Source organism: Oenanthe melanoleuca, chromosome 2 (assembly GCF_029582105.1).
Source record: "Oenanthe melanoleuca isolate GR-GAL-2019-014 chromosome 2, OMel1.0, whole genome shotgun sequence".
Lineage (NCBI taxonomy): Eukaryota > Metazoa > Chordata > Aves > Passeriformes > Muscicapidae > Oenanthe > Oenanthe melanoleuca.
In genome coordinates, this window is record NC_079335.1 from 72,509,792 (window position 1) to 72,536,766 (window position 26,975).

The 26,975-nt window shown below is 38.4% G+C and overlaps 1 protein-coding gene across 2 annotated transcripts in view; it reads left to right on the forward strand.

The window, feature by feature from the left end:
• Nucleotides 1–26,975, forward strand: part of TRIO (trio Rho guanine nucleotide exchange factor) — a 244,848-nt gene that overhangs the window by 173,246 nt on the left and 44,627 nt on the right. For both annotated transcript variants that reach the window (XM_056483314.1, XM_056483315.1), the window contains exon 34: nt 3,678–3,921. In XM_056483314.1, coding sequence (XP_056339289.1) covers nt 3,678–3,921 — 244 coding nt within the window. The remainder of the gene's footprint in view (nt 1–3,677; nt 3,922–26,975) is intronic.

Below are 26,975 nucleotides of genomic sequence, written 5' to 3' on the forward strand. Positions count from 1 at the left end.
GGAGACAACCAAGTATTTAGTTCTGCCAGCTGAGTCTCCAGAAGAGAAAAGGCTCCAATCAGGAGGAAAAAATGTTAGTAAAAAAGCAGACATGGCTCTGAGTATTCACCTCTTTTCAGAGTCAGAAACCAAGTCTGGACAGCTACCTGATCAAACCAAAATGCTCTTTATTTGAGGCAGAACTTTTATGCTGTCCAGTTTCTTTTCTCCCAAAGTGCACTTGTTTCCATTTGAGAAGGGGATTAAAGATTTTCATGCTTTAAATAATTGAGAAATCTTGTTAGCTTCTCTTTGCTTTCCTTTCTTCTTAATGTAAAATTACCATGGAAAATTAAATTTCATTTCAAGTCCTGGGAGGCTGGCGTGATGTAAAGGCTCTTGAATATCTGGTCAGTCATGTTTGTAGGTAGTGGTGGCAGATGGACTTAGTGTAGTGTCTCTGACTTCAGCAAACCCATGCTGAGAATGTACTCAGCCAGTGTGTGTTCACGTGTTGGTGTTGTTTGGTTTTTTCTCTCTCTCTAAAAGTGACAGTGACTACAAGGCCCCAGAGAGGTGAACATAGATGGTTAACATTAATTTCAGCAGCTGCAAGACACTGTGTCCTATAATAAGCTGTTTAATTAAACCTTATGCCTTTTTTAATCTGCAGTTCTTTTTCTGTCTGACTTTTGTTTCTCATCTCATCTCATCTCTGTCTCTCCAGTTTCCATGTTTCAGACATAGCATCATTTATTTTTATCATGCATGATTAATTCAGTTTACATAAAAGGTTTATTGAGATAAAGTAGGGATAAAGGATGGATAAAGTATATAAAGCCTTTGTTCAGCCTAAATTTGGGTTTTGATGGTTTGTAACTCTTTTCCCTTCAGTGCAAGTCCGTCTCCCAGTTTCTGCTGTGCCTCTCTCTTCCCTCCAGCTAGCCTGGAGAGCCTTGCCAAAGCTGTCCAACAACAGCTGTTGAGCAATGCTTAATCACAGGCACTCCCTGCTGTCCAACTGCATTTAATCAGTGTGAAAGATGAAACTGCTTTCAGAAAGTGTGTTACGGGGAGAAATCGAGCAACCAAACAGAAAAGAAGGAAAGAAGTGTTTCCTAATGACTACTGTAGTAGGCAGAGAGAAGGGAAACCCAAAGGAAGGGAAAACTGGTAAATGCTTTTTTGCTCAGCTCTCCAAAGTGCCATATGTGTCTGCTGGGTACAGAAATCATTGTTTTTGGTGTCTTAGCAGCAGTGGAAAAGTTCTGCACTAAGTTGCATGTACCAGCATAGGTGCATGTTTGAGGATGGTGTGGATCTAACAACCCTGAGCAAGAAGTGTCTTACATACTCCACTGAAGTGTGAATGAGTATTGAATTTCAGTGGAATACCAGCCAGGATATCTGATTACCACATGAAAAACTAGGAATTTTGTGTACTTTGGCCATCTGACATGGCCACTGTCAGCCTTCATTTGCTTTTTGCTTTAGCTTAATATTATATAAAATACTTAGAAATAGAATCTCGAGATCCAACTTTTTTTATATTTTATTCGGGCAAGGAGAAGAAAGAACCAATTCTATTACCAAAACATGTGGCCATTGCACCAGTCACAAAAAATGCACCTTAATCTCTTTTTTGTAGGACGTGAAGGGTCAGGAAAGCAAACAGAGCACCAAAGATATGCTCCTGTAGGTATTTAGAGGAAATACAAGGACAAGATGCAGTTTCTGGAAAGTGTCAGCTTGTTACTGTGCTTCCACTGAGTGGAATATGGGCTCCTGAGAAAAATTTGGTCTGCCTTGGACACCTTGTGAAGTCATACTTCATCAGTTTTTTTTGTTAGTCCCCATCAGGCATACAGATGGTTTCAATTGTTTCTGAGCTGGTCTGAGAAAGGCTGTAACATAAATCAATACCAGAAAACAGGGGAAAGCTCTTTACTTTTTCCCCTTTGCATAGCTTTGCATGAACTAAAAAAGGGAGTGTAAGGGGAACAGGAAACATTTCAATGAGGGAGGAGGTAACATGTTTTGAAGATGTACCCCCTGTAATTTGTGTATTGGGGCTGTCCAAAGAGACAGGGTAGAAGCAACGTGATTAATTTTTAGCCTATATCTAAACAGGTACAACCTGATTTATCTTCCTTAAACACTAGATATATGAGGGTGTTCTGCCCTTCTTGGCCCCAGCATTCCCTGAAGAAAACTTCTGCTCCTTTGTAAGCACATACAAGCAATGCTAGCTGGTGAGATTAGCAGGCAGATAGCATGGGAAAGTTCTGGAGTTACTGCAGCCCATCTGCTAGGAGTTATGTTCTGTCATTTGTTGCAGGCTTGAGGAAGAGAGGTTGGAATTGTCCTTTGATTCGTACTGGGATTTTGCTGGTTTCTTCATTTGCTCTGAAATTCTAGCTTGATAACAAATAGCATTTTCCTAGAAAATTTTCTGTCCAGTGTTTCCATTCCAGGCTTGTAACAAAAACTAATAAGTAAGAAACAATGCAGTCTCTTATCTCCTATTTCTAAAGCTCATGGGATATAGCTGGCAGCCATGAAACAGTCAAAAGCAACGTTGCAGATCCATTTAGTGTGTTGATGTGGCACTTGCTTCTGGACATGATGCAGCTGGAGCTCTCACAGGGTATTGATCCTCCTTTGTCCGTGTAAAGCATTGCAAGATTACCTCACTGAGCTGAAGGAGTTTACTGGTTTGGTTCAAAAGTGCTGAACTCACAAAAATTTAATACCAGCTGGGGTCTGGTATGAGCATTGCACCAAAGCAGCCAGAGCCATAGAGATGCTCACACATGAAAAACTGAAGTAGCCTGGAATGCTGTTGCCGTAAGGAAGAAGGAATTCTAGGACTGCTGCTTAAATTGGATGGGTGCTTTGGCACTGAGCAATCTTGGGAACTTTGCAAAGTTCTGATAATAATTTTCATTTCACATCAAAGCAGATGAGACAATCAAAGAGAGGAAACTAAAGCTTAGGCAAAGTTATTCTAATGAAGTGTTTTGAAGAGGGGGAGGAAAACCCTAAGCTTACATGCTTTTAATTCTAGTTTGTGCAGTTTTATTTGAGGAAATTAAAAAAAAGTGAAAATTGTAAACCAGTGTGAATTTTCTATTAAACAATTAGGTATTTGGGAATGTTTTGTGAGGAACTTTACACTGACTTTTACAATTGTGTATGATGTGTCCTGGATGTTTTTGTGAACTGTGTGTGTAAACTGTGAGTAGGGTGGAAATAAGGCAATAAGTTCATTTGAAAAAACTACCTCTTTCTCTCTTGAATTTGAAAGATAACAAAGCTCATGAGTGACTGTATTTAGTAATATATGACGTTTTTATTGCTAATTATCACACACAAAATATATTCAGAAGCGACTGCTACTACAGCTTTTGGGATACGGAGCAGTCTAGCAAGAAAAGCTGCTTAAATCCTCCGCCCAGCACTGTCACAACCAGCGTGCTTTGAACAATAGGCAGAGACAAGCAGAGTTAGAAATCTGTTCTAAAACGCCAGAACTGCCTGATTTTGTAATGCTCTCTTCTTGATGTGGAAAGTCCCAGAAGCCTGCTATCTCATCCAAAATACAAATCCTGCCAGGAGTCCTGAATAGGTAACGGTGCGTGACGGATGGTTTGGTAACCAGCGCTCATCTGGCTTCTCCTTGTTTTCTGCCCCCACAGTTGTCTGGCGGGTGCGAGCTGACGGTGGTGATCCACGACTTCACCGCCTGCAACAGCAACGAGCTGACAATCCGCCGTGGGCAGACGGTGGAGGTGCTGGAGAGGCCCCATGACAAGCCCGACTGGTGCCTGGTGCGAACCACCGATCGCTCCCCAGCCGCCGAAGGCCTGGTCCCCTGCGGGTCCCTCTGCATCGCCCACTCCCGCAGCAGCATGGAGATGGAGGGCATTTTTAACCACAAAGGTAGGGAATGGTGCCTCAGAGCCTGGACAGCAGCAGCCTGACTTCTGGGTAATGGAGACTGCTGTGCATATGGCAGCTTCTGCACTGCCATGTTTTCAGTAGCCACGCTGTCTTTTCCGAGAATTAGCAGGTCTCAGCATTAAGAGAAAATGTGGTTGAGGATAGGGAAGAGGTTTAAGCAAATTATATCTCGGTGAAGAGTTATATATCATATTAGATCAAGCTGCAGTGGTAGGAAAATCTGTACCTGAGAAGTGCTGAAAGTCAGGAGGGAAGAAAATTTCCAGTGTCTGTTATCAATGTTTCTTGAGAAACTCTGCAATAAGAAGCCATGAAGGTTCAGCGATGTGAATACATTCATCCATACGCCCTGGCATAGGAATTGTTCATTTGGACTTCTGTATTTTGCATAACTGAGCTTTTCAGAGTAGCACTGGCACACTTTTTCCCAGAGCATCTCTGAAATCTTACTTGGGTTTTTTTTCAGAGGCATGAAAGAATAATCCCCTGAAGGGTGCAAGAAAAATCTGATGATTTTTTGAAAGGTTTTAGGGTTTTAGTGTGCTGTAATCTTTTGACTCCGCAAGCTATTCAGGCTCGAAGAGTAGATTGTTATTAGAGAAAATGCTTACTTGCCTCATTTGCAACTACTTGAGTTTGCAGGCTGTGAACAGAAAGAAATGCGATTTTACTAAAAAAGAGTGAAAAAACAAAAAAATAGTTCATTAGAAGGCATGTCATCACATGCTGTGGGAAAAGATGCATTTCAAAGAGTTTGTTATTGCAGGTAATAAGATTAGCAGACAAGTGATGTTGGGGAAAATTTGTCTTCCAAAACACAGAATTCTGTTTTTGGAAAGTTTTTCATAAATGTAACCACAATTTTTTGAATTATTCAATCCATTCCTGCTATTCCAATTTTTCTCTCTTTTTTTAAGACACTGTATAAATATGCTTGACTAAAACAGGGGTGAGTCTGAGTCTGTGTTTCTTTCATTAGGGGCAGGCACAGCAGGAACTTCCTGAATGCAGAGTGATTGAGGAGGGGTGGAGTTTGAAGGATTGAGCTGTACAGTTGTAGTAGTTTTTTGTCATTTTGTGTCCTACAAAATTTGGATAGGGAAAGCTTGCAGATGTTCTGATGATAAAATTGTAAAATCTAGTTGGGTAACACTAAAACTTTTCTTCTTGGACTAGGGAGTGAAATCTGGATTTTTTTTTTTTTAACAGCCCTCACAGAACTGATAAATCCAATTTTGTTTGAAGTTTAGGGACTTCACCTTTGAATGCAGAGAATTTTATTAGGAGAGACAGATTGTACTGGTGCATATATATATGACATATATAGAGCTGGTTTTGTGTTTGAGAAGTTACTTTATTAATCAAACCAGTGGACATGACCTGTATTGCTTTTTTTTTTTCCTTTAGAATTTGTTTAGGGAAAATGGGGCAGAGCATTTCAAGGGTACTTTACTTTGTTTAACATGGTGCTTTGAAGTAAAGAGCATTAATTAATTATATTAATCACGGACACTGAAGAAGAAGAGAAAGCCATTGTTAGAATGAGTGTAATTTGCAGGGTTGAATGCAGCTCAGAAGTGCCTTCTGTCCCTGCCACAGGCTTCCTGTGGGATGTTATGGTATGCCATCCTAATCCCAATTGATAAGAAGCAGCTGCTAATTGTTTATTCCCACACTGCTGGGTGTCAGGCTTTAGGAGATGGATGTTTAATTTGTGAAGTTTCCCCCTGCTGAAGTGAGTGTGAACTGTGTCGAACGTGCAAACTATTACATAATGTTAAGTAGTCTGGAGAGGGAGAAAAAAACAGTAGACAAAACACTTGAAACTACTGGATTTGTTTCATTTTGGTCCCTACCTCATCTTTCTATTGAAAGAGGATAATAGTGTTCATTTCACTGAGGCATTATAAAAATTAAGCAAAACCAGTGGAGTGATTTGATTTTATTTTTCCCCCCATAGTGAAAAGTACCTCAGACAATCCCACAAGCCAATTATTCATTCTCAAGTGCTGCATTTGATTAAATAAAGCATTGGGGAATATGCTAATCAGAAGAATGGAAAAACAATTAGATTAGCTTCTCAGAATTGTTCATTGTAGGTATTGATTGGGGTATGAATTCCTAAAAAACAAAACAAATCCTTTAACAAAGAACAAGTTAGTGATTTATATAATTTTAAGTCAGTCCATATTCTTGGGTGGATAACTTTTCATGTACTTCCTAAATTTCTAGTACTTAATTATGTACCTTCAGTCTTTACAAGACAGATTTTCTTTTCCTTTTTCAACTAATTCAGTAAAACTTTAAGAGTTTTTGAGAGATTCAACAATTTAGGATTTTGATGTCTGAAAATACACGTCCTATGTGAGGCTCACAGTGTGGGCATCAAGTCTGAGTAATTCTGCACAGTTCATGGACTAAGACATGAGTTGAGTCTTGAACTTTTGCATGTCTGACGTGGCAAGCTCTTGGGAGAGGCTGAGAGAAAGAGAGGGTTTATGTGTTGCAGGGGAAGGAAGGAGGTGATCATCAGAAGTGGTGGAGTTGGCTACTTGGATTAGGATGCTTAGCCTGTACAGATGGCTTGCTGAAGAGTTTTGCACTCCTTTCAGTCCTTTCAGTATCTACAGACCCTACAGTTTTGATCTTTTCAGCAGTGTTTATCAGTAGCACCACTTGCCAACAGGAAAAAAAAAAAGAAAAAGAAAAGCCACAGCATACCAGAGGTGAAATGAGCTTCAAAGTTTTGAAATGGCAAACCTCTTATCATTGACAGCTGGTTCTTATGGTGTGTCAAACCACATTTCATCACTGAGTACAGAAATGTTGGGTGATATTTAATGCCTTAAATAATCTCAAATTTTTATCCAAAATAGGAAAACATGCACAGTTATTAAAGCTGAAAATACCTTCAGTGAAGCCTAGTTCTTACAGTTGATCTTGGTCGTTCCTTGTCTGTCCACACATTATCTGTTAACCATGAAAGGTAATGTTGTTTTATTCTCAAGTTAAAAGACAGCCTCAAAAATGACCCTCATCAATTGCCTGCAAGTGTAGGTATTACATCTTCTCCAAGAATGTGTATTATCTAAAGCATCTAATCAGCATGAATGGATTAAAAAGCCAGACATTTACAATATCTTCAATCTCTAAAATTTTATAGTAGTTAAGGTAGTAAACATTTTATTAAGAATGTGAGGAAAGCATTGCACAGAGAAAACGTTCACTAGATGAATAATAACTCAGGGAGAGAGTTGATTGTGGATTCCTGACCTCTTGCTTGCTCTGCTGGATATCAAATCTATTTTTTCAAGTTATTTGGGTCATTTAATCAATTTGAGGTGCAGTTCACAGATGACAACATTTTTTAAAAAAATCAAAATTCCTTTTATAATAGGGAGAAAAGAGAAACAAGTGAGTAGTGAAGAGACTGAATAACAGTTGGTGCACTCTACAAAAAATAAATCACTAGCTCTGGAAGAACATGTTTTTCACAAGTAATGCATAAGGCAGGTTTTTTTTTTTGCAATGATTTCCCACATGTTTTTGGGTGTCGGGGAGAAAGATTGTTCCTGTTGTTTTATTTGGTGCTTCTCTCTTTTTTAACATGGTTTACTTTCAGTCTAGGGTAAATCCTATTTTATAAGTGCAGTCTTCTTTCTTTTCTTTGCAGGGCATTTACACTACCACAGAGCTTTGGGTAGAGGGCAGGGGGCAGGATTCAGTGTAATGAAAATGAACATGCAAGCTCAGAAAAATTGGCAGCTATTTAAAATTGTTTGCAAATGTCTTGCGTGTTTAGATCACAAGTTTACTGTTCTGTTCTGAATCTGTGAATACTTCTGAAGAATTTGTGATAGTCCATCATGTCTGTTCTGTAGGAGCTACTGTTTGGAGAGATACAAAGGCGGCAACAAGCCTCTGCTAATGAGGCTTACATTTGTGTCTCCTTTAAATTACAAGATTTTGAGGGGGACATGTCTAACTGCCAATTCATGTTACTATCTGTTTCAAAACTTGGCTACAGAAGTCTTTTGTTTACCTGAAGGTACAGTGTTTGCCTGTTTTATGCCATTCCATAATCCAGAGATCTGTATAGGTTTGTTAAATCTGAGAGGTAGTTGATGTCTTAGTGACTTTGTACCAAACCACACACCCCTCACATACTGAATACTGGCTTTTGATTTTACTCTGAGGATACTCAGCCATAAACTGACTGCAGCCATAAACACAGAAATGTAGTCTTCTCTCAAAGAACCTTAACATAATAAGGCAGATCAAATGGCTTTGCAAGACAAAGGTTGACAATTTTGTTCAAATAGCTGTGTTGTAAGCTGCTTTCTACACCTGCAAGATGGGAAAGACTGATGTAGGGCAGGTGTCAGAGCTCTTCTTGAATTGCTATAGGGACCCTCTGTTCAAGAATTAAGGAAGACAAAAATTGTGTGGGTGACCTAGAGATGAGAGATTTTATAGCTGAGGCCACAGAATGGGCTAAAACAGTCTTGAATTTGTTAACTTAAGTAAGCTTGCTGTCACACAACTGGATCCTGTTCAGAATACCAGTTTTCAATGAAGGGAGAAGGGGAGAGAGTAAAGGTAAAAGTCTCATGAGTGATTGAGAGCTTTGAAAGTTATGCTTGAGAAAAGGAGTATTTCATGTTGAGCCTAAATACTGTTCAATACAGGAAGAGGAAGTTCTGTATCAGCAGGAGAATTTGATCCAGCAAAATGGGCATCCAGTTTGAATAATTGAAGAAGGACTCCCTGCTTGTAGTGGAAGAAAAGAAGGATGACTTGGGCAGCAGCAATTGTTTGCTTAGGAGCAGAGGGAGGCTGAAGAAGGGGAGGATTTACTGTTTTGAGACTGCAAGTGAAGCATAGGGCATGTGTAAGGAAAAAGGATCCCCACCCGTGGCTCCCAGCCAAAGCCCTGCCTGTGAGACTGCCTGACAGCGCTTGCAGCTGCAGGAAATGAGTTACAGCCCAGGCCAGAGGGGAAAGTAACTCCTGACAATGAGCTGGTGGGGTACGTGCTTTGCTGTGCTGCCTTGGGGCCAGGTGGCAGAAGGTGGGGACTGCAGTTTCCAGGGCAGCAAACCAAGAGGGATCTGCTGCTGCTGCTACGCAGGCGGATGTGACTGCATGCAGAAAGTGATAGAGAGGAGTATGTTGGAGTTGTGCAAGACACCAAACCTTAATCTAAAAATTCTGTTTCTTGATGAATTAATTACCTCTTTATAAAACTTCCAAAAACAGGCTGCCCATCCAGCTGATAGAAAGCCTTTTGAGGAACCCACGAGAGGCAAAGCTGAGCAGTCAGTCAAATTTGACATTCCACATAATTAAGAAAAAAAATTTAAAGGCTGTGCTGCAGTGCCAGTTCAACTTACTTATCAGCCAGACTTGAGCTTGAACAGAGATGCATACATTTTATTAGCTGAAGTTCAACTTCACAACTACCATTTGTTTTGAAAGTGTAATAAATCATAAATTTTCATTTAGTCACGAATATTTCTCCCAAAAGCACTTCTAGTCTAACAGTGGGAAGGATGGTTTGAATTTAGGTTGTATGTGTGTGATTTTTCAAACGTGTTCTCATGCCTTAGTCCAGGTAAATAAAGTAGCTGCAGGATAAAGTAAAACAAGAATTCTCTGTCCTGACTTTCCTACCTTGTGGTTTCAGTTGAGTTTGCAGTTAAAAACATAATCTGAGCATAAGTAAACTTAAATAAAATGTCAACAATTGACTGGGGTCCATTAGATAATAATTTTTTAATTGAGTTTTGCAGCCAAATTGTGTCAGATAGTCAGAGTTAATAGCCAAATTCTAATTGAGCCTTGATAAATAGTAAAGTCTCTATGAATTGCTTCCTTGGTGTTGTGCAATCTTAAACTAGACAAGGAGGTTTGGTGAATCTCACAATTTGAATTTCTAGACAAGTTCTCTCTAAGTCAAGTTCACATGTGCTCTGAAACATCATAGGATTGATTTCTGCATAAACCTGCCTTTAATTCCTGCATTATTCTTTTGTCATAATGCAGCCCAGGAAGACTTGTGAGTTATGTCAGTATTTCCCATGCTGACTCTATTTGTGAGCATAAGTATGTGGTTCATTTGTCCGTGGAGTTTTCTTACACAGCTAATGAAAGGGTTTTGTCCTGTTTGGGAGCTCAGTGCTACAACTGAGAAAAAGAAATTTTTATAATACTGGCTTGAATCTACTTTTGGTCCCAGACAGCTGCCAAATACATTTCTCATATGTATTGTACTTGGAAAGGAAATTGGTGCATAAAAAATATCTGCTTAGAACAGATGTATTTGCACAGCTGATCTTTGGGAGGTAGAAGGTGGATATAAACCAGCAATTCTGATGGCTTTAGGTTTCCCATGAGAGTTGTTACTTTGCTTGCAATTAGCCTTTCTTTGACAGCAGTTTCTTTTCCTAACCAAGGTTAGAACAGAGTACAAACTCAAATCATGTCCTGCAAATGTTGTTTCTATCTTGCAGTTCAAGAAAACCATCCTAAAGTGTTGTTTGCTTTCCTTAACTTGTCCCTTTTCAGTTGTAACAAACTTTTAAAAGTTCCTGAAGTGTTGAGAATTACTTTGTGAGGATGCCTTTGTTACCCATATTTTGCTTGCTGCTTCTTTTTTTTTAAAGGAGCAGGTTAGAGCTGATGAGCTTGTGCACCTTTTGGGACATCCTCACATTACATTACATCACATCATCTGTCATCATCACTGCCTGCAGGTGGAACCAGCAGGATTTAGGGCTCCACTGACTTCCTCCAATTCTCTTTCTGTGAGGAGGCTGCTGAATATGTTCCATTGACTTCATTTCACTTTTCCTGCAAACAGTAAAATAGCATGCTAAGGTAGAAATGCAACATTTTTAACATAACTATCAGGAGCTTTTTTACAGATGCCCGTGACATTAAATTGATGTCATCATTATGCAACGTTTTCCTTCTATTTTGAGTGCATATTCACTGACATAGGTGTCATTATAATTCAGGACATGCTTTTGTTTTTTCCTAGTTTTGAGTTGAGTATAAATAGTAAGACATTTTCCTCTATCTGAAACAACTGTTGAATGTAAATTCATTATTGTCCAACACAGAAGCAAAAAAGCGAAGGAATTCTTAGAGTAAACTGTGTAAAAGAGGCTATTGTGATAAGTTAATAAAAACATATAAAGATCCCAGGAAAACATACTGATAATGCTTTTCAGAAATTTGCAGTCCTCATTTTCTAGGATGCATATATAATAGCTAACCCCTGTAGCAACAGAAGACATTTACATAACTGACATGCAGGCATAAATAGTAAAAGTCATCTTAGGTAAACTTGGTATCAAATTATCCTTGATTACCAAAATCTTGTAATTTTTCCTTGTGGTTATAAGCCAGCTGTGGCCAACCTCTACTGTTTGTTAACCATTTACAATGCAGCAGAAATAGTTCCTTAAAAGAAGTGCTTAAAAGTATGTCAGGTTTTCAAGAGCAGACTGGACAACACTGCAAGTGTGCTGGTCTGATCTCATAACTGACCCATCCTTTTGAGCAGAAGATTGGACTACATGGGGTTTTGAGGCCACTGGGAACTTGAGTTATCCTGTGATCTTATGCTAAAAGTTAGAATTTTTAGCAGGGCCTTGGTATGTTCTAAGTATTTCCTGCCGTCATGGACTCCTCTTAGTGCCTTTGGGGCTATCAGAAATGCTGAAGATTTTTCCCCCCAATTATGTTTATTCCACATAAGAAATGGGAAGGAGTAAAAAAAGTATTTCTACTTATGAAAAACTCCAGTTGTGCTTGTTGCACCATGCTGGGTGTGGTCATAACCTAAGCAGGTGTGTGTTCATTTTGTAATATAAGCCAGGGAACTTTAATATAAGTCCAGGGAAATTTAGCTGCATGTGAGAACTTACAGATATGCTGAAGGAAGGAAAGCTGCTAGAGTTTAAGATCTCAAGCCTAGCTATTAACCCAGCACTGCCAAGTGCACCATGAACCATGTCCCTCAAAGGAAGAACCACCTCCCCACTGGTGAATTGAACTGTGGTCTCCAGCATGACAGGGACTGGTTGACTGGATTGAAGCATTCTTTAGGCAGTATTAAACAGGAAAAACTTGACTGGTGTAAACCACAAAATTGTTAACTACATATCTTAAAATTTTTATACCAGTAGCCAGTCTATTTTAGAGAGTCTATTTGTCATGGCCTGACTTAATTGTTGGCCAGTTCTAGTGCATTTTATGCTGACTTCTCTCATTTTCTCAGGAGTAACAAAATACATGTACTTTAAATGCTGGTTGAGAGACTAGAATAGGCTTAGGTGCGTTTATCCTTTCATCCTAGAGATGTGTCAGGACTACATATAGTCATGCCAGAATCATTTTGGAAGGCACTGGCTCAGAGCTCTGTTTACAGTCTCAGAGTAACATCTAAAGAGCTGGTGTTTACAGCAGGTGGTACCCTGGAGCTGTGGGGTGTTGTTTCTCTTTGTGTCCTGGTTGCTTGCTTAAGTAAAAGCCCAGGCAGTGGGATCCAGGGCCCATTCACATCACTTTTCTAAGACTATGTGAAATTACAGTCCTCAGAACTAGAGTAAATTAAAAGTAGCAGCATTTGACTGTCTTTTGCTGTTTGTGGAATAACAAAGCTTTATTCTGTTATTGTTAACATTGTTTGCAAACTGAAACTTCTATCATGATGGCATACTTTGTTCAAGAGGAACTAAATGAGAAAAGAGAATAAAGAAAAATTTGTGTCAATTAAAACAATTTTCTGGCACCTGGACTTCAGTTGCTGTTCTAAAGGAACATTTTGTCTTAACTGAGTGTAGTAACTTACTGAAATATCTGAAGTATAGATTTAGAGTGGCTATTTCATAACTGCTTTTCCACAATTCTACTAAGGGGTGATGATGTAATTTGTAGGAATTTTACCCTTTTCAATTTTGTCAAAGGTGTGATCACATTAATTTCTTTCGTTCACAGCTAATTTTCTTTCAAATGGGTAAAACACATAAAATAGTGTAAAAAACATTGTGTGTAACCCAAACAGAAATGTCTTTCTTACCTTTTCAGGATTGAATTATGCTGCATTTATAATTCAGAGGAGATATAAAAAACCTGTTCATTGCAATACAGAAACTCTCACATTTGTGGAATTGTTTGACAGTATAAAATTTCAAATGTTCCTGTGTTTTATCATCTGATAGGCAAAGTATAATAATAAGCCCCAGTCCTGTGGATTTTTTTTTGCTTCTCCTTTCTATTGTGCCTATGGTAAAGCTAGCCTCCAAATGTACTTGAACATACTCAGTAACAAATCTGTGTTTATAATTTACAAAAACAGGGTATCTGAAATCCATACTTAGAGCAAGAGAGAAAATGCCCATTTAAGATTTTGCTCCCCTGTTAGATGTAGTGCAGAGGAATTGAGGAGGTTCCTTCCTTTTGCTCAAGTATCTTTTAATATAACAAAGGAAGCTGTGAAAGTATGTAAGGTTTTTTTGTGTTAAATGGTTCTATTTGAAATTCACCCAGGTGCTTTCAGAGCCCGTGTGCCTTTACTGCTTTCTGAAGCAGCAGGGTGTTGGATTGTGGCTGGGCTCCATCTGCCACACCTAGAAGGGCCATGCAACTTAACCTGATCTGTTACAGGGACCTGTGGTAAGCTGTACTGAGCAAAAGGAGGAGAGAGAGCAGTGAAGTAAACCTTTGAAACTAACCAAATAGCATTTTTACAATTTTAACTTAGCAGAAGTAGAATAAAAAAAGTGCTTTGGTCAATAATACCAAGCAGCAGGAAGAAGTAATTTGTCCAGATGGCTTGTATAGAACTTAAGCATCAGAACTTACAAGGGAGTACATGTCCCATTTTAAAAGCTTTGCTTTTGTTGTTTTGGGTTTTTAATGACCTGGTTTGACCTGTTCGTTCTCCTTTTAAGTGACTTAAAAAGAAATTAATTTGAAGTCAAGAGTAATTCAGTGTTCTGAGCACTTCTGATGAATATATTCTTTTGTCTTTGACTGCATGCATTTTTGGTTAAGATAATTACCTAAGAAATTTATGCTAAAAAGAATCTAAACCTCATGTATGTGCAGCTAAAACTGGTTTGGAAAATTAAACCTTGTTTTGACCAGATTTTTTTTCCACACCAAAAGGTTGCTTCCTCTTGTAGAAATAAAGAAAAAAATTAATGATGAAGGGTGACTTGTACAGTAAAATTAATATTAAAAACTGGGGGTTTCTTCAATATGTCTCATTAGGACAGCAAATATTTCTTGCTTGGAACACTTTTTGTATTTTCTCCAAATTACAGACGACACATGGCCTATTCCTTCTCCCCTCCCACCCCTTGCTAAGTACTGAATGTATGTGAAACAAAATTCTTTACACTCATCCAAAAGATTTTGTTTGAATTATCTAAAGCTGGTTTGTTGTGGTTTTGCTGACAGTGGCTGGGATCCTTCAAGCGGGTTTGGCATGCTGCAGTGGTGACTGCATTGAGGAGTCAGAATTTTCCCAAAGCTTTTCCAGATAAACAGAAGATCAGGGACACTGAACTTCTCACCATTTCTTTGAAAGGCTTCTTCATTGTTGGGAATGGTATATAGGCTCCAATCCCTTGGCTGCAGCACAGAACAGAGTTAATAATTTGAGCAAATTATAGCCAAATGATTAAGATGGGAGAGAATTTACTGTGTCATGTGTTTTTTGATATTTTTTCTTACTGTAGGCATGAGCAACAGCTAGGGCATGCTCTGCAAAGCTGGAGACAGGAAGGACTTGTTTAGATCCTAGCCTGGGTGACTGAATAGTTGGATACATGATTCATTTCCCAATATTTTTAATTAAAGCCGGAGTACTTCAGTGTCTTGCTATCAGTTGCTCTTGACAAAGGCTTTACCCAAGATGTAGAATGGAAAGCTATAAATCACCCAGACAAAAATCTCTCTTTAATGTCAATCAGAAAATACTTTTTCCAGGTTTGCCGGTTGGTGAGATAGCCAGTCTGTTTTGTTGGAGGTGGCTATTGGTTGCAGGTTTTTTGGTTTGTTTTGAGTTTTTTTATTGTGGAAAAATACCAGTATTTTGAAGGGAGCTCTTGGAAATCTCAGATTAAGGATGTTCACACAATTCATTGCACAATACAATTTCTGACTGATTGAGTTTGAAGTATCTCTGGCAGCTGGCAGCAGGAGTAGTAAAGAACAGGAAACAACATTCTGAATTTTAAGTCCAAATGGCCACTGTGGTAATGATTCCGCTCCTTGCAGACTGGCAGTGTTATTTATCTGAGAGACTGAGGAGCAGTGAGGCTGTTTTTTAGGAACAGGATGATCTTTGTGTGTGGAGCTAAAGAAACCAGATCCTTGTGGCACAGCTGTACCCCAAGCAGTTAAACTGTGCACACATTGTACACTGAGGAAGAGGCAAAGTTAGGCTCCTTTCAGAATTTTCATGAGAGTGTGGAATCTCACCTTTGAAGATTCAACCTCAGATTTATTTATTGATGTGATTTTGCAGTCTACAATTTCTTGATTTGTTAGAGTATTCTGGTATGGGGCAGAGTGCCTAAGCTGCCAAAGATAGAATTTGTATGGAAAGTCTGCCTGATTTTTTTTTTTTTTTAATGCAAAATGCATATAGTAAATAAAATTCCTATTGATTTGTGCGATGTTATTTAGTTCAAGAATTTTAATAGTTATGGATTTATGTCTAACTTTGGCTCCTAGGCTCGATGGTCTTTGATCTAGCTCAGTTTTAGAAGTCTGAATCTTTTCTTTCCCATATGCAGAAATATGACCCAAAATTGTAAGAACTGTGCAATACTAAATTGTGGAAACATTTGTCTCATAGATCACTTCAGAAATTGTTTTGAAATTCTGACGTTTAGGTGCTAGCAGAACTGAATAAAGAATTCACTTCTATTAATTTCAGTTATCTTGTATAAGCTTCTCCCCTCTTAAGATGAACAAGAATTTTTTTAAATAACTTTGTAGTACTGATTTCGAAATCTGTTCATTACTTTTTAAAATGGAATGTCAGGAATATGAGGGGCAAGATTCGGAGAAGAGAGATTTAGTTTTGTTTGAGAACAATATTGAAGCTGTGTTTTTTCATGCTATCATCTTTCAAACACAGACACCTCCTCACCCTGCCAAGACAGATATTAAGGAAAAAAGGTTGGCTCTTTAGCTTCTTGCTCTTAGGCAACTCAGAATAGCTATTTAAATTTGAAATTTCTGCATTTTATTAGCTTCCCTCTCTTGCTCTGCTTGTTCTCACCAAGATGATGCAAAACGTAGTGGGGCCTTACAAAGATTAGGTTGGAATGTTTAAGTTTATCTTTGTTTTAATATAATTCTTTTATATATTTCTAGTACCATGCAAATATCTTAGAAGTATGAGAAATGCAGTCAGTTTAACTCCAGTTGTTCTGTTAAATGAAAGAAGGGATGAATGCTTCCATTCTTACATGCAAGACTATTAATAGAAGCCTCACACGAGGTAGCACTTCCATAAAGAAGTTAATACAGTGGCAAATGGTGGGTGCAGATGCTGCAGTTACGAGCTGGTACTTGTGAGAAGCTGAAGCTGTAGTGGACTCATTTGTTGATTGTCAATGGGAGAGACTGGTGAGCTCTTACATCTGTGCTGGGTGAACTGGCAAAATGTTAATACTTTAAAATGGTTCTGGGGGGCTGACACTGTCCATCAGTGATCCCTGAGATTAATTGCAGAAAGTTGATCCCGTTCCTTTACTGTAGTAATAGATACGGGCATCTGATGCTTCATTTGCGTCTATCATACAAAGTATGTGCTACCTGACCTACTTGGGATGTGCAGTGAGTGCTTCTCTAGCTGGCTTTTTTTTCTTTTTAGTTTCTTTGTTTAATCACTGGGATGTAATCTTTCTTACAAAACCCTGTCTTAAAAATGAGTGGGCTCTTTTGCTGGGAATTTTAAAATCTTCATGAAATAGAAAAAATTTTCACCTGGACATTTATTTTGTCCCTGTTCCAAGTAACTGAGAAATATCTTAAATTGCTAAGGGCCTACTTTTCTTTCAGAAATGAAGATAACTATTGGGTTTTTTAAAGGATATTATATCAAGTGTATGATCAAGAAAACTATTTTCAGGCAAAAAATGAAACCATCAATTTTACTTTAAAAAAAAAAAAAAGTCACGACTATTTCAGCTTTTGTCAACTGGCACACATCAGTAGATGAGCTTTTTTCATGAGGAATTTCATCAAAGTTTGTTTTTCTGATGTCCTGTGGTCTCAAATACTGAGCAGCAGATGAAGCAGGGGTAGCTCACTGCTGCTGTGCAACACCTGGTGCAGTCCAGCCTCTTCTACGCTGAGCCTGTGCTCTGTACCCAGCTGGGTTTTTTCCTAAAGATGTCTTCCACGTACACATATTCCTGCCTGCAGAATTAAGATTACCTGACTGGTTTGCTATTACCAAGGATGGGTTCCTACAGAAAATTGCTGATGCAAGGAGTTGCAGGAAGAGCTGTCTAGCAGACAGGAGTAGCTAATGCAGGATATGGCACTGGAATACAGAAAACCGGATGGAGCTAAAGGACAAAGAGAGCTTTGTGGTAGAGCCTGAAGTAAACCATGGAAAGACATTAATAGGCTGCCTGTTTGGGCATAAAATTACATATATTGATACAGGTCCCTGTCTCAGAAACTGAGACTTGTGATACATCTTGAGGTGTTTTAAGTGTGATCTGGTGACAATGGTGCTGCATAATGCTCCCTTCCTGTTAAATTAAGAAATGTTGGGTTTGTGATATAGAAGTCATCTGCCTTTTGCTGACACTCAGGGGAATTTACAAGTCTGAGCTCTCTGCCTTGGGCCATAAGGAAGTTGTAGCTATTGTTTCAGTATGTACATTGAGATGTTTTTCAACCAAGTTGTTACCTAATGTGCCCAGTGGCTCTGCACCACATTCGTGTGGGGTCTGTTGTCTCCAAGGCAGTGTTGCTGTGAAGCAATTGCATTCTAAAAAAACCGGGTCATCCAAGACAACCGTGTATCCATGATACTTTCTTCTTAACCATATAACCTGTGAAATATGACTCTAAGACAGCCTATGCAGTTATTCTCTCCCCGTCACTACCTTGATTTGCTTGTCAGATTTTTCTCTGAGAAGAGAAGGGGTCAAAGCAAAACCTAAAAATAACAGTGTTTCTTTCAGTAGGAACGGAAGAACTTTTTGCAATAGCAAGCTGCAAACGATGCGGTTCCCAGAGCATTTATAATATCTTCCTGCATATATTACTGGTTTTATAAGGGCAGTATTCATGCAGTTAAAAAGCAAAACAAAACCAACCTAAAAACTGTTTTATGTATAAATTTTGCTCTCTTTTGGTCAGAAATTCTCTTACATATGAAAATCACTACTTCAAAGCTTTGTTGATAACTTATCTAGCCTATATTGGTTAAAGATGTGAGGCTTCTACCACAACAAGAATGGTTGGATGTTCTTGAGTGTGCTCGATGTGCATGGGAACGGTTGCAGAGTAAAAGAAAGGGATTGTTTAATTTATTTTTTTTTCTTACTCAAGTAGAAACTAGAATGATTTTCAGATGTTCTGCAATTTCATGACAAGTAAACTAGCCCTAGTGGAAGTCTCACTGTAGGTGGTAAACTAAAAAGATCACTTATCCTGGAGAAAGAGAGGGGGTTTTTTTCCTCTTCCTTGCCTGCCCCCCTTGCAACGCCCCCACCCTTAGGAATTCAGTGTCATTTGAAAGTTGTTTTGGGTCAAAAGAAAATTGATCAGTAATGAGAATTAATGGTTTCAGTGCAGGAGGTTATGAAGGATAAACTGATTCAGAATATAGATTAGCTGTTCTTAGAAAGCAAAAGATTATTCTCAGGTGAAGGCTGACCACAACTCTTCAAGACTGCAGACAGGATAAGGAGCGTGTACCCAACCTGTGTTAAGTGCTAATGATAAGCTCGCTTTGACTCTGGGACCCTACAGGCTCTCAGTTCCACATAAAATTCCTATTTATCCTTGCATTGCATGCATTTGCTTGTGCTAGTGTCACTGGCAATCACTTCACTGCTTTATTGTCTTCTTACCCTCTCTCCATGTTTGTGTACTTTTTAGTATTGCTTGTTCAATCTCATTTTTCAGCTTTTTTTGCGCATATAATATTAGAATTTCCTTTCTGTTTTCACAGAAACTAAATTCTTGCTTTGGCTGTTTATCTATTTAGTGAATGTACCTTTATGTAACTCTTTTAAAATTAGCTTATGATGTGTTTAGGGGAAGAAATCAAGTGTCTTCTCTAGGTTTGCATAGCAAAAAAAAAAAAATTAAATTAATATTTATAGGCAAATGCTTTTGTGGCATGCTAGGTGAAAAATGCATGTACAAAACCTAAAATACATGCAGTCTCAGTTTACTGAACAGGAAGACAGCTTAATGAACTAGAAATATATCTTGCAGAGTATGAGCTCAGAGGTGAAAAAGATCTGCAATGTAGTTTAAACAGGGCAAGATCTTAATTTATCAAATGGTGTGGATTTTCTAGTATTGTGGTGTTTGGTTGGTTGATTGATTGATTGTCACAAACAAGGCTCAAGAGAAGGTAAAGGTGAGGACAGAATCTGTTGTTTGTCAAGGAAAATTGGAAGTTCCAGGGAAGGCAGTGCATAGTTTAGCTGACCAGAAAATGTCTGTCTTTTTTTTCTATTTATGCCTTTAGCTAAAGCATTAAAAACTAACAATGCAGTGTAAAATAAAAAGAGATGTTAAAGGTTCATTTTGTGCATTCTGGTTACTACAGAGCTTTGTTAGGGGTATTAGACTGCATCTTTTCTGAAGGCTGAGAGGGAAAATTGCTGGCTTGCCGTATTTTTTAAGATCACCCTGAGCCTCAATTAGGGTAGTTACGGTAGAGTGTAATCTGCTGCATCTGGCTATTCCCACATGTGAATTTAAAGGCTGGAACTGTGTTCAGTGAGTCAGAGGAGAGCATCCCTAGGAGAGAGGAGCTGCTCTGACGGCAGGCAGGGATCGAAACCAGCCTGAGAAGATAACAGCGACTTCCTCATTCTGATGGCATTGCCTGTAACGTTATCTGGGTGAACTCCTCCAGGAGCAGCTGTAACCCATCCGGGGTGCAGGCGAGCAGGTCCTTGGGAGCTGCGGAACAGCTGAGTGCTCGCCATGCCGAACAGGATTAAACAGATTGACACTCTGGGATCTCTTCACTCAGTGAATCCTACCTGCTGCGGCAACGGGCAGCCCAGTGGCTGCAAGTACTGGATCCTGGATTTAGGTACAAATATGTGCAGGACACATACAGTGGGAAGGGGGAGGCAGGTTGGTTGGTTGTTTGGGGGATGTTTTCAAATCACGGGAGTTTAGTAGGGTGCTTTTTTTTTTCCTCCTTCTCTCTCTTTCTCTACTCTCCCTCCTTCTGATCTGACTCCAGCCAGAAAGCGCAGAGTATTACAGAAAGGACCTCTATGGGAAGGGGACCAGTTATGGAATTAATATTCTCTGTAAACTACTAAGATGCTGTACAGTAAGCTCTTTCAGAAGAAACTTGTAAGGGGCATGTGCTACATTATGGGGGTTTTTTAGCTGAACTAGGGAAATGAGAAATGATAATTCTTACTCTGTGAAACATTATTAATGGTAGTATTTTAAGAGATTAGCAGAAATTTTATTAGAATGTTGCTGCTAAACCAAATAAATCATAGATTATTCAGTATGTGTCACTTCTGTTAAATTGTTGTTGAGAAGTAATGCTTTTGGGGAAATAGAGCTTGAAAAGAAAGGGCAGTTGAGAAATCGGTCTGTGAAATTTATTTAGAGGCAGCATTGATTCTGAAATGTAATATGGAGGTAAGCCATTCTCTTTCAGTCTCAACTGGAGGAACACAGAGGTAAGGGTAAGGATGTTTGTGTTAATCTCATTCTTGTTGGGTTTTCTCCCATTCCTCCTTTGTAATTTTTAACAGGGAGCAGTATTTATGTTTGGCATTTGCTCTATTGCTGCTGAAAAAGTTTGTATGATACGCATTAAAATGTTGGAAATTTCTCCAGGACAAAACAGTGCTAATCTTTAAGGTCGCAACAGGAGCTGATGCACCTGTTGGGATGTCTTCTTATATACCTGTTGCTGTGTGCTCTGTGCATACAGTCAAAAAAAGCAGCAAAAGGCAAGTTGTAATCAGTGTCATTTGATAATATCCAAACTGCAGTTATGGATGAATGAGGATGGTAGAAGGCTTGCAGACATGAAATCAAGGATGTAATGGGAATTAATCTTATCAGAGACCTCTGAAGACAGGGTCGTGTGTCAGCGGATGGTCTCAGTAGTTCCTCAAAAGGTAATGGGGTGTTGGAGTTCCAGCCAGTGGGAGTTAATGTTAGCAGGCTGTCATCTCTGATCCAGCAATAGAGCTGAGTTCTCAGAAGGCTGCTCTGTAGCCCCCAAGTGCTGCACAATCGCTTCCTTAAACAGCAACTATTCCGGTTTTTAGAAGTAAACAAGTACAGGTTTACAGTACTTCTTGCAGGAAAGTGGGAGTGAAAGGAGTCAATTATAAATAGTAGTTGATAGGCAGAATGTTCTGCAGCAAAGTATTTTAGAGCAAGTGCTCACCCAGAGCTGTGACTACCTAGTCTGCTGGAGGTCTGTTCCTGGCACAGCAGCAGTCTTTTCCCCTTCATTTTGATTTGCATTCTCCTGTCTCTGCTGTACTTTTAAACTCTTGGTGTTGCAGTGGCTAGTTTACTTCCAAATAATTTTTACAAAACACATTTTGTAAAGTGCTGGGTGTAGTCAGTTCCTATCAGAGAGATGCTTTTCCATTATGATCATAAATTAAGATCATAAACACATATGAAGTCTTGCTTGGCACACATACATGGTTTCACAAACATTCTTCATTGTTTCCTTTCTGTGTCTTAAAAACAGATGTCCATGCACACACCAGGCCATAAGGAGGCTCAATAGCCTTTCATAATAGGGGAACAAAGCTTACTTGCATACCCCAGCAAAACTGCAGCTATGCCATCTCTTGAACTGCAACAAGTAAAAATTGTATCTGTAGTATCACTGGCCACTGAAAACTTAAAATTAGTAATATGCTTAAAAAATTAAATTAAGATTAGCTTAATATTCAGAATGTACTCTAGTGCATTATTTTATTTGTAGAAGACATTGACATTGCTTAAAGATTTTTTTAAGGAATTACAAAGTTTGGTACATTTCTCATTAAAATGTTAGAATACATGTACAGTTAATAATGATGGATTCCTGATTAATTAAATTATCTGAGTTTTTATTCCACTTATGCATCAAGCCTGAAGGAAGAAAAACTTATTCAGATAGAGAGAGAAAGAAAATAGGATTTTGAGTAATGAATTGGCAAGGAGCTACTAAAACAAATATGTAAGTATTGTATTTTTGCCTTTATCTGACATCAGTTGGAGAAAGCAGTGGTGTTGGTAGGAGGAAACCAATTCTCATGGTAATTCCACCCATTTCTGTGACTTAAAAATGCTTTGCATATGAGACAAGAGAGACAAGATAAATACTAAAGTTGTTTATGGTTATCTAGCTGGAGAAAGCACTTCAATCTGGAACTGAATATTGAAAATAACATATTTTTTCAGTTACCTTATGAGCTGGAAGAAACAATAGTGTGTATGTGTTTCAGTCCCTAAGTGGATCATGTGAGTCTATATTTCACTTGGGAAATGTGAGAGGCAAATCTCATGGATAAAATCCAGGGAATAAATGTACATCCCCCAAATTTATCCTGAAGTTATTAACCATTTGGGAGCTGAGTTTTGAAGGGGGAAAGGTGGTTGTAGGAGTAGAGAGAGAATAGAGAATTCACTTTGAAGAAATACATTTATTATATGTACAGTAGATTGCTTAAAAGAATGTACATGAGTCTTTCTTTTTTCCTTTTTCATAACATTTTACAATATATCAAGCCTCAGAAATAATTCATCCATAAAACAGGATGCTTTTACTGTAAAGTAATTGTTAGCAAATGGTGTCCAAGAGAGGATAAGAATCTCTGAGGACTGAACTCAGAGGATGCAGTGGGAGAGTCCAGTTATTACTAAAGGGTTGGTGTAATTCTTGGCATAGATTCACGTATACACTTTGAAAGTCTATTCTTTTAGAATACAGATGGAAGCTGTTAAGTATGTGCTGTGTGTGCCTTTCTATCTCCACAAAGAGCCTGCAACAAAAATCCTCCTTAAACTGAGCTCATGTAGCAGCTATAAAGTTACACATGCAGAGGTGCTGCTTTCCTGACCTCTGTGTCCTTGCTCACTTGTTCTTGGCTTTTCCGAATCATTAGGCTGCAGGACTTGCCAGAGAGTTAGCTGGGGGTGCTGTTTCATGGTTAGTAAAAAATGAGCTGCATGTCAGGTACTGCTAGTTTATTTACCCTGTGCTTGCACATACAATCCAGCTGCTCCTCGTGCATCAACACCAGCAGTCACACAGACAGCCAGACCTGGGAGTAGATCCTGTAGAAAATGCTACACCATTCCCTCCTCCCACACCCCAAGATCCCCCTTAAAAAACACATACAACAAAACCATTAACAACAACTGCAAAATGTTATGATGTATAGGAGTTTATGCAAGAAAAATACTGATGTCCTTTCATAATTGCCATCCCTACTTACGAACCTAAAGATTTGAGACTCAGGTCTTCTGTTCTGAGCAGATAAGATCTACAGCTATCCACATTTTTGTCTGAACTACTCCTGACCTTTTTCTCCTTCAATTTGGATATATTGGACTGGACTTCTCAGTCAGTTGAAAAGGCCATTTCTGTAGCTCTCGGGGGGTTACCTGCTCTGTGAAACAAGCCAAGAATGAGCACTGGTATGGATCAGGGGTGTGTATTAGAGCTTCTGCCTCTAATCCTTACAAGTCTGCTGCCTCCACTGCAGCACTTTGCACTCTGACTTTGTGTCAGAAGTGCATGAAAACAGAGTAATTTAAAATGGTTCTTTTAGCCCCAGCTCATTCTCAAACCAGCTACTCAGTTCTGAGTTTTAACTTTTTTTAAAAGATAAAAAAGGAAAACATATGTTTCCTGAAGGAACTGTAGTTAGGTTTATGATACAATCTTCATGTAATAAGGACTTGTAACTCCATTTTTGTATTAAGAAGAAAGTGTTTATATATAAGCATTTTTTTGATTTTGTGAAGATGCCTGTATTCCTGTGTATTGCTACTGGAGCATATTCAAAATACTTAGTGAAGAATTTTTAAATTTTTCTTCAAAAGTATGATGGAACAACGAGCATTCAATACCAAGAGATTTTGAATTTCCTAGAGAGAGAACAGAAGGAATATTAATAAAACTTAGGAAAGAAGGGTGGAGTTTGATTTCATACCAGAAATTTGTGTCTTTACCTCCTTGTCAGCTGTCTCAGAGAATACCTGTATCAAAGCATCTGATACATATGGTTTTGTATTATGGTCAAAAGTCTGTATTGAACTGATGGGCTTAAACTGCGCAAAGCAGAAATGTTCCATCTTATATTTCAACTTAATTTCCCTCTTGCAGTGTTACAGCTGTTTTTCAAACAAGTTATTTCAGTGAAGCAGCAGCATAAGAATGGCTATCACTTTACATAATGAAAGTTTCCTCTAGGTGCTCGTTGCAAGACTATTAATGAACAATATGTTCATAATCTGCTTTTTAGCAGAGCTACAAGCAGCTGTAACAATGCATTGAATTTCCTCATATATGCTTGTTCTGACTCTACTTTAGGGAAGGTAACGACAGGAACAGAATTTAGGTGATACATGTATATTCTATCCTGCTTTGAGAATACAGCATCAGTAACATTAATAATCTTCCCCTGTGAAGGTTGGTTTTCCTCACAGAAAACAGTTAAGTATGCTTGCTAAACCACTTAACCTATTTTTTTTTCCTTGCATTTGACCATGGGACTGGACACCTTCAGTCAGTCTTCTTGAGTGAGTGGTTACAAAAAGACACCACCCAATTTACAGACTATGTGGAGTAGTTTTCCTTAAGAAGACTTTCACAGAGATCAGCTATCTGGAGGCACTGTAGGAAATGCTGGGGACTTGATGAAAAGAAAAAAAAAAAAAAATTTTCAATAGGAAAATGAATAGAAGCTAATTAAATTCCTTCATTTCCACCAGATAACATATTTGCCCCTAAATTTAGGCTTACAGTTGAACCTATAACTTTAAAAACACTAATTATTGTTTTGTAGAAATTATGACAGCTTCCCTTCCTCTGCTTTGTATCTAATTAAAGCAAGTAAGAGCTCTGGTTTATTGCTTTTAATTGCCTTTCAAAATAAGTTTAATTTTTTTTAACCTATTTTTTTCCATTTTGTTTTCTACATCCAAACCAGTTTTGGACAGCTCTCCCATGATCTTATCACATTATTTTCCTGTGACCACTTAGGTAATATTAGATGGATGGGAGCTGGGGAATGATGTGAGGAATTGGACTTTAGATGGCTTGGTGAACAAGGCAGTTCACAGCATCACCTTCCTCCCGAGGCTTTATTGGGAAAATTCAAGGAAAGAAAAACAATGGAAAAGTTACATGTCAAAATTTAGTTTTTTGTGTGTGCATGGTATGGGCTTGATCATGCTGAAGAAAATTCAGCAGTACATATGTTATTCCTGAAGAGACTGTAAACATGGCAATGATTCTGTTTTCAGTATTCAGTGTATTTGAATGGCACACTGAGATAAAATGTCACATCTTCCATTAATTTATAGTTTTAAAATACTTACTTTAAAATACTCTATACCAAGGAGTTATCTTTCCCCTTTTAACTCAGTCTGTATTCAAAACTGATGAATCTGTGGAGTAGTATCTTCTCCTTTCCTAATCCCTTAAAATACTTCATCCTGAAAAGGCATCTCTTTGGCAGATAGGTGTTATGACTTTCAATAGCTCTCTGCTAGTCAACCTTAATGGTGAGTCTGTTTAAAAAAACCCTTGTATTTATTTCCAGTGTGACTGACCTTTATTAAAATCACGTGTGCTCTCATTGGATGGCTCAGGTTACATTCCCACCTGAAGACAAAAAATATAAAACCAGTTCAGTTTCTAATCACTGTAATCTAAGTCTGCTCTTGGTAATGTAGTTATTGAGGTGGGATTGCACTGGGAGGAAGTAGTCTGTCATCACCTACAGTCATCTTGTTACGCAGTGGGGAGGCTGAAGGCAGTGGCGTGGCCACAAGGACTCCAGACACTGTGTGCACCAGAAAGATTTTTACAATGCAAAGTAATGTTTGTACAATTAATTTCTATCCCTAATATCAATTAATATGGTAAGGAGCAAACATCATTGTATAATGAATCTCTATCACTAATATAATTATTTGGATAAGGAGGAAACAGCGCTTTTTTATCTGTAGGAATTTTAGAGGACCCATTTTTATCCATTCCATCTTCACTCCCAATTCCCTAAATTACTTTCTCAATGTATCTTTTGAGGGCTACAGCAGTATAACATTTGGAAAGAGAAAATGACCAAAGTTACTGTAATAACCCCAAAGCTAAACAATTTGAGTATATTATTATTATTGAGTTTATGGCAGAGTTCCTAACTTGAGATTGATGTGTTTGTACAGCTGTTGCTAAAGCTGTGGCTCCAAACAATTGCTAGTTGTTCTAATGAGCTCTTCTGCTTTGAATCAAGAGGATGGGGGAAAAGAAAAAAAGACTGTTAAAATTGCTGTTGGATTGTTATGTGTATTTAGGTTAATGTGTAACTGCAGTAGGTGAACAGGAAACAAGTATTTTTTTAGTACAAGTAGTCTAATAACTTAGGGGTTTAAAACAAATGAAATTTGATAAAGACATTATTTCTTTAGGTTCATTTGTTTTTGTAACTTAATCCTAACATTGTATACCATCTCTTTATAAACTTTACTAGCACACTTGTAGGTATGCTTAGCAGTTGTTAATAGTATCTAGTCTTTGTGTT